The sequence below is a fragment of the Watersipora subatra genome, chromosome 3, assembly GCF_963576615.1.
Source record: "Watersipora subatra chromosome 3, tzWatSuba1.1, whole genome shotgun sequence".
Taxonomy (NCBI): domain Eukaryota; kingdom Metazoa; phylum Bryozoa; class Gymnolaemata; order Cheilostomatida; family Watersiporidae; genus Watersipora; species Watersipora subatra.
In genome coordinates, this window is record NC_088710.1 from 38,720,277 (window position 1) to 38,729,472 (window position 9,196).

At 36.3% G+C, this 9,196-nt stretch overlaps 1 protein-coding gene across 1 annotated transcript in view; it reads right to left on the minus strand.

Moving 5' to 3' along the window:
* Nucleotides 1–7,036, minus strand: part of LOC137392170 (uncharacterized) — a 38,422-nt gene extending 31,386 nt beyond the window's left edge. The window contains exon 1 of the mRNA XM_068078806.1: nucleotides 6,915–7,036. Within this exon, the coding sequence (XP_067934907.1) occupies nucleotides 6,915–6,925 (11 nt within the window). The 5' untranslated portion in view covers nucleotides 6,926–7,036. The remainder of the gene's footprint in view (nucleotides 1–6,914) is intronic.
* Nucleotides 7,037–9,196: the final 2,160 nt, after the last annotated feature.

The following is a 9,196-nucleotide window of genomic DNA, read 5'->3' on the forward strand; positions in this document are numbered from 1 at the left end:
CTGCTGCTTTGCGAATTCGGTCTCTTTCTCTTCGGGAATCATTCTGTTCTTGCGTTTGAGCAGTAGGCTTTTTGGGAGGCATTGTACTGCTTCGTGTTTCTAAAAGTGAATGAGATATGTGCCTTTTTGTAATATACGCTGCTCGCTTTCTTCTCACCGTCGCCTGTCGCAACGCTCGGAGTGCCCGTGCAAGTTCTGTAGTAGCTGTAGTACTCGCAGCTGGAAAAAAAGTAAAAGTAACTCAGCTGCAGAAGGAAATGAAAATGTTTACCATCACAAACAGTAGCAAATCCAACGTTTTCAACCCTTTCACTGAAGTAGACTCATTTATGCGTTTTCTATGGTCGACTGCCATAGACATATTTTTGCAACTTTCCCAGCAATTGCTAGTAACTGAATTTTTTATTATTCGTTGATAACATAACCAACGATCTTTAAGACTTTTATGGTAGTGACAGTGTTGTTCAAAGATTTCTCTATAAAATTAGCCTAAAACTTAATTTTAAATTTTTGTTTGAGAATTTCCAACTTAAAAACAAACATTTTTTGTGTAAGCTTTGAAAACGCCACCGAGTTAGAAAACAAATAATTACTTATGTTGATGACATTATAGCCGACCCAGATTTTTTTGATTACACAGATAATGAAAATAGTAATAGCAGCACTGACTTTGATGGTGGTGAAAGTAAGAATAAGGAACATTGTGGAGGTTCGTTTTAGCTTCGTAACTTCACATCGCTTTATCAATGCACAAAGTATAGGTACAATGCATTTTTTGCATAGCAGTGTTTGTTAACATGTTGGCAAAATCTACGATATAACTAAAACAAACGTTTTAGATGGAGTTTCAAATTGAAAAAAATATTATGAAGCAGTATTGACAAAATTGCTGGCAGTAGGCCGATAGCTAAAATTATACATGGACGCAAGTGAAAGGGTTATGTATTGCAAGGGTGGCAATTCATAGACGATACAACATTGAATAAGAAGTACTTACCTTTTGGATGTGGAAATTTAGTAGGTGAGAACTGCGTTTTTTCAGTGGCCGCAAGAAACAAACGTTTACGTGACGTTCTCGGTACAAGTAGGCAGTAAATATTAATTGCATGTAAATTACTACTCATTAATTTATTTAATTTAATGAGAAGAACATTTGTATAGCTATATAGGCACCTTTGTATAGGCCACAGAACACAAGACGGTGTTTTTTAACACGGCAGGAACTTTGATGTTTAAAACGGAACAGTGCCGTTGGGCACTGTAAAGAGGCGGGCTAGTCGGAGATCACGTGAATTTTGTGTAAAAACAATGAATAAGTTATGTATAGAGGCGTACTAACCAGATATTCCTGTTAATGCACCCTAGCGGTGAAAGAAAAAACCACATAATAGCCGCACCCTTATATAAGCTGCATGGCTCACAAACCATCAGAAAAAAGTAGCGGCTAATAGTCCGAAAAGTACAGTACTCTATAAGGCGGACACACACACACACGCACGCACGCACACACACATACAACAATTGCCGTTTATGCAGTAGGCTAGCTGCATTACCCGGCTACAGGAACAGATTCACGTGCAGCATAAAGTTTATTGAGAATTGTCTTTCATACTGTAAAACAACTCCAAATATGCAGTCTACTGAAATTGTTGTCCTGATCAGAGTATGCATGCCCGTATACATGTCAATGTTGGGGAGAACAATGGAAATCTGCAATGTGTTTTACAGCTAGATGCGTGTAAAATCTAGTAAATATTCTAGATTCATATGTCTAGATTCATGCATCCGTTCATACCCGTCAATATTTGCAGTTGACGATCGCGCACTTCTGCCGCTGAGCCCTCGCCTTGGTTGACCAGTCTTTACCCGCCTCGCAGTTGATAATCGCGCTCTTGCACTCGCCTTGCAATCAATCGGCCCGCACCCGCCTCGCAATCCATCGCCCATGCACTCTCCTCACAATCAATCGCCTCGCAATCAGTCGCCTCGCAATCAATCGCCTCGCACTCGCCTTGCAATCACCTCCCATTCGCCTCGCAATCAATCGCCTTGCACTCAATCACCTCCCACTCGCCTCGCAATCAATAGCCTCGCACTCAATCGCATCGCACTCGCCTCTCAATCAATCGCCTCGCAATCAATCACCTCGCACTCGCCTCGCAATCAATCACCTCGCACTCGCCTTGCAATCAATCACCTCGCACTCGCAACCAATCGTCTCACAACCAATCGCCTTGCACTCGCAATCAATCGCCTAGCACTCAATCGCTTTGCAATCAATTGCCACGCACTCGCCAACTCATTCATCCGGAAAGCCGCGCCTGGAGACTCTCGCTGTACTCGGGGCGAAAAAGGTCTCCCGCGCATCCCCGAGTGACGCCACAGCCCCAAGCCTAGCTGTGCTACCCGGCGTTGCCCGGGTAGTAAAAAGAGTCTTTGCACAGAAAATTGATTTGTATTTAACATATAATAACATTTGCCATTCTAACTTTCAAACTACATATCATGAAAGAAGTGTTTCGTGTAGTTGAAATAAATTAAGAGAGAAAATAAAACAACTGTAAAGGTTTTCAAACTTTTTCAAACAACTACAACTTTCAAACTTCATATTATGAGGAAAAGGTTTTGTGCATGACAACTGATTTAAAAATAAATAAAACAACTGTAAAGGTTTTTAAACCAATATTCCAGACCAAATTTCATAACTTTTAGCGACCTATATTTTTTGATAACGTATAGTGGAACCTCAGTTCTCGAACATAATCAGTTTTAGAAGTTTGAGATCTGAAACAATTTTTCCCATTAAAATAAAATAGCGTAAATTTTAATCTGCTTCAAGGCGAGAAAACAACTTCGGTAGAGTATTTTTTCAACATTTTACACCGTAAACTGTACTTGTACCCGGGTAATAAAAAAGTCTTTGCACAGAAAGTCTATTTGTATTTTTAACATAAATAACAACATTTGCCATTCTAGCATTCAAACTACATAGGTAACATGAGAAAACATGATAGATAACCTATCATGAGAAAAGTGTTTTGTGTAGTTGAAATAATTTGAGAGAAAATAAAAACAGCTGTAAAGTTTATCAAACTTTGTCAAACAACTGTAACTTTCTAACTTCATATCATGAGGAAAAGGTTTTCTGACGGTCAAATAAATTAAAAAAATAAAACAATTGTAAAAGGGATTAGATGAAAATTTCAAATAATTAGCAAGTAATAGATAAATTAAGTCGGTTTTGCAACAATTACAATAAAAGATGATACGGTAATGATACAATTAATACAAACTGAGAAAACAAAATAAAAATCATGAATATGTTGAATTAATAGTAACTATTCTTGCATAAAAGTGTGTAGGTATAAAAAGGTTACTGTCCCACCAAAAACTATCCATCAATTCTTTGAATACGATGATACTAAAATATATGACAGAATATCATAGTATTTTGCAGTTCAAATTTTATTAAAACAATGTCTGCCAAAAATGGTTGAATAAAAGAATAATATTAATAATAAAGGTTGGAAACTAATCAAGTAATAATAACAGTGATAGAAAAATGAATAATGTTTAAACTTCAAACACGATACTCAATTTATGTTTAAAAGAATGCAAGTTGAAATAATAACAACGATGAAACAAATTTAAAAAAACTTATATTATAAACTTCAAAAGTCATAAGAAGTTTATAAATGTAATAAGAGAATTTAAATATATATCTATTTCTCAAAGTATGTAAATGTATGTAAATATAAGAGAGTGGAGAATAACTGATACTTGCATTCTTACACGATAAATCTTACAAATGTTTGTTGTAAAATGTGAAATTAATTACGAAAAACTAGCTGGTTAGGTTTAACAGGAAAGATGTGTAAGCTAATACCTCTAGCTGTACAACCCAGCGTTGCCCAGGTAATAAAAAAACTGAAAAGCTAATTGATTTGTATTTAACATATAACAACATTTGCCATTCTACCTAAAACAACTGTAAAGGTTTTCAAACTTACTTTGTCAAACAACTTTTAAACTTCATATCATGAGAAAAATGTTTCATGCAGGTAAAATAAATTTTAAAAATAAAACGGCTATAAAGGGTTTAGATGTAACAGTGAAATAATTAGCACGTAATAGGTAAATTGAGTCTGTTTTGCTACGATTACAACTTGAGATGATTCGGCAATGATACAATTAATACAAGCTGAGAAAACAAAATAAAATTCGTGAATATGTTGAATTAATAATAACAATTCTTGTATAGAAGTGTGTTTATAAAAAAGTTACTGTTCCACCAACAGCTATCCATCAAAACTCTGAGTACGACGATACTGGTACGACGATATGTTATGTAAAAATAAAATAATGTAGTGTCTTTGTCTGATCGAAGGTGAGAGAATCTAGATGCTATTCCTGCTCGAGATAATACAATTGTTCGCGTTAAAAGTAGTGACCTTAACAGCGATTTAGAAATTGTACCCTAAAAGTTGACTTGCAACAAAATTCCCATCACAGTTATTTGGTATCAAAAGGTTCACCATGTCTTACTCTGTTGTGTTGTAGGTGCCAAATATTCCCATCACAGTTATTTGGTATCAAAAGATTCACCATGTCTTACTCTGTTGTGTTGTAGGTGCCAAATATGTGGAAATGTGATTACAAGCTCTTAAAAGCTCAAAAACGAAAAGCCGCCGTAGATTGGAATCTGTTTATTTTTCTGACGTAGTCATGACAGTTTGGTTATTATCTTGTCACCTATGTTCTCACGTGAATTGAAAGGCCAATAAAAAGCTCAATATAAAACTTATCGTAGCACTAGTTTATGACAAACACTTCGGGTTTTACCGAAGACCCCGTATCAAATATAGATGCTCGCTACTTTACAGTTTTCTTTCGGCATTATTTAATCGTCAAGTCGTAATCTGATCACATGACCCAATACTTCGCAAATAATTTTTGCAGCTCTTTTCGATTATCACAGGTAACCAACAGGCTCGTCATGATTATCAGACAATGATATATACTCCTTCGAGGTAAGGTTAAAAAGTTTAACGATTTTTTACCGTAGGTTATAAGATATCAGTGCTAAAAGTGACAGCATTACAATGACGATAAAACAGGCGCGTAAAAACAATAGACATGGTTTTATTGAATGCATGAAGTATATTTGTGAAAATATTTCGACGAATGAGGTTGCATGAAAGTGTAAACAGAAACCATCCTGTAACAACCATCCTGTCCCATTTGAGCCGTTTTGGAAAGCGAATCCAAACTAAAGCGGTCTCATGTGGTTGCGATTAACTGTTTGTTTTTGAGCTTTTAAGAGCTTGTAAAATCCCATTTCCATATATTTTGCACCTACAACACAACAGAGTAAGACATGGTGAATCTTATGATACCAAATAACTGTAATGTGAATTTTGTTGCAAGTCAACCTTTAAGAAAAGCCAAAAATAGAGGTTCCCAAAAACGGCATCGTGTTTCATAGAGTTAATAAAATTTAATCGCCAAATTCTAATATCGCGAAGGTCTATTGTCGATACCGTTTTGCCGAAACAAATTAGCCCTAATACGTCGAGGAAAAAAAAGCATTGCATGTCATGAAGCTAAAGGAAAGTCATAGTTGTAATTATTACATCATTTTTGTGTGAAAACGCAAACGATGAATAGGTTATGTATAGAGGCGCACTAACTGGAGATTCTCGTTAATGCGCTCTAGATACCTAGTAGCGGCTAATAGTCCGAAAAGTACGATACTCTATAAGCCGGACAGACAGACAACGATTGCTGTTTATATAGTAGATTTTCAGTGATGTACACAGCATTGTCAGCGATGTACAGGGCGTTGTCAGTGATGTACACGGCATTGTCAGCGATGTACACAGCACTGTCAGCGGTGTACACAGCATTTTTAGCGCTGTACACGGCATTGTCAGCGATGTACACAGCATTGTCAGCGATATACACATCATTGTCAGCGATGTACACAGCATTGTCAGCGATATACACAGCATTGTCAGCGATGCACACAGCATTGTCAGCAATTTACATACCATTGTCAGTGATGTACACAGCATTATCAGCAATGTACATGGCATTGTCAGCGAAATACACAGCATTGTCAACGATGTACACAGCATTGTCAGTGATATACACAGCATTGTCAGTGATATACACAGCATTGCCAGCGATGTACACATAATTTTCAGCGATGTACACAGCATTGTCAGCGATGTACACGGCATTGTCAGCGATGTTTCTGCGATTGCAGCGATTGTTATCTGACGGAGATGTTGTTAGAGAGTGGGACTCTCAACCAGTCCAGTCAATACAGTTCAATAGAAATGGAATAAACTGTTAAACGAATGCTCAAAAAAAGCATGATTTAAAACTATAGTATCCTAGGAAGCAGTTAGAGAAAGCCCAAGCGTGAAGTGAAATCCGGGGCATGCAAACTAGATAGATTCAGTTTAGACTGATTCGCTGGCAAGCGAGGCTTTCATTTGACATCCTTTTGTGACTTGTAAATCGAATCATCAGTAAGTTTTGGCATCAAATTATAAAAATGTGTAGCAAGTCACAAATGGGCGTACAGATAGAGTACATACTTGCGCTTCAGCGAAGGCAAATAAGATATTCTCTTACAAAGTCATAAATAAACTGTAGGTCCATCCCTCTTTTTAAATGGTCATCTGTACAGTGATATATTAGCAACATGAATTTAAGTCTACGTAAAAAATGACTACAGCTGGCGGCACTTATGCTTGTGAAGTCAGTCAGCCGCCAGTTCATCATAGTTTTTTCTAATAGAGAAAAGCAGCTCTACTGTGGTTGGAGTCGAGACACACCGATCATAGTCGAAAAGATCAATAATCTATTGCAACTGCAAACAATGAATCTAGGAAACTGACACATACCGCTCGACCATCCTCTTTTACATATACATGTATATGTTATTACTAGCCACCTGGTTGACAAAAATTCCATCCGACAAGTAAGGACAAGTACGCGGTATCTTTAGGTGACTGAACAGTCTTTACCTTACTATAAAAATGCTACTAACTCAAGCATGACTTTTCTCCACAAACGCTCATCAGTCACAATGATTTATGGCAAGTATCACAACTTCATGACGCAAGATCAGGTATCCTTGTAGGCAGTAGAAGACAATTACCCAAAAACTAGTTTTTATCTTATTTTTCAGACAAAATATACTTCTGATAACTTGGGTCTTTCCTAGTTACAAATCAATCATAGACTTAAATATTTGACCACCACTTGAATGCCTTATTTTAATCATAGTGCCCTAAAAGAGGCGGCGTTCAATTAGAGGTTTTACGGTGTATATATATATATATATAGTTATTTATATATACATGTATATATAGATATATATATATACACATTGTAAAGCCTCTAATTATACACCACTTCTATTTCCTATTTGACCGCCACTATAATAGAAGGGTTGAAAAATAGAGCGCTTACCCTTCAGTTGAACCCTACCTCTATATGACCGCCACTTTGACATTCTTTGATTTTTATGAACCCATAATAGCAAGCAATCAGTACAGAAGTGTCCACAAAATCGTATTAATAACAACTCGGTTACATGAATAACAATTAATTCTTTTGCTGTTTCTGTTTGAATCGGAGTGCGTTATCTAACGCCAAATCTTTGCAGTTTTTTCGTTACTTTGAAAGCATCACCATAGAAATAATTATTAAGTATTAACTCTATCAGGCTAATAGTAGATTCTTGTTAGACATGGTCTTTAGGATACTTCGACGTATGTGAAAAACAGTTTACATATACGATGATATGAGTACCACTAGTTTTAGACTCAAAGTTGATCTACGCGCCCGCATGGCTAAGTTTCTCATTATTAGCACGAAATGCCACGCGTAAAAGTTTTGCTCTGCTAAAAAATTGTTTGGATGCTATTATCAACTAGTTCAGCTGTGCAGCAGAAGAGTTGAGGTCAAAACAGCCAGAACAGGTGTTGAACAGCCAGAAGATAAAATCATTCCAAACTAAAGCAACAATCAGAACGTACTTGGCCAATCAAATAATACAAATATTTTTGTTTCACCATGTATTATAAATATGGTGTCACTTGTTCTCTAATATTTGCAGCATTTAAAAGATAAGAGCCAGTTTTGGCCGCAAAACTAGTAAACATATCAATAAGTGCAATGAGCTCTTTTACAACATTGTTAAATATAGCTATAAAACCAAAATATGCCTTTAAATGTAGAAGTAAATGAAAAATTGAAAGCTCCAACAAATTGTAAAGCAGGGCACAGGCTATAAGATCATCGCAGGTTAATTGCATGCAATAGATATCAACTGGCAGAGGTATTTCTCGGCTTCGCAATGCCTAATTATTTTTCAGATCTATGACAAGTTGGAGCTAAGTTAACAGATTTCTTGCATCTAAAAGGATAAATCAGGCAAAGAGTGCAAAATATTGGCGACATTCACATCGCCAGTAAAAGGGTTAAATTGATTGTCCCAAAATGCTGATGAGCCATTTGGAAAACACAACGCCTGCCTCTATTTGAACGCCACCTCTATTTGGTCGTCCACTATAAAGGAAGGGTGGAATAATAGAGCGCCATGGCATTCAAATAATGGTTTACAGTATATATGTATATTTATACACATGTATATGGAAAGTTTTTGATTCAATCATGTTGTGGATTCTGTGATTTTACAAAAGCTTGTGCTTATGTTTGTCCTTGACCAGTTGGTACATTCCATTATTAGCTCATGATCTCTCTTGTCAAAATAACTTGTGACAATCTAAGGCAGTAGTTGAGCATTATCATCATACACTTTTGTGGTAGTTGTAACATCTATTGTTGCATTATATTTATATAAACATGTGAGTATTACGCAACTCATTTACTGCATCACAACCTATTTGAAATGTTCAAAGATAGTTAGGCTACAAAGATCTTCCCAAGTAAAAAGACCACAATTCCTGCTACATAAATTGTTATTATATTTGAACTGGAAATGAGAGGAAACTGCATTCATTTAATGCGATAAAATAGATTACATAATACAACCTGCAACACAGCAGGAGCTAGTAGCACATAAATCCTCTGACAACCCTCATAATTGCTCACAGCCTTGAGCGAGTTGAAACTTCTGAACCCAATAATGCGATGTTGACCATTATGAGTTTTGAAA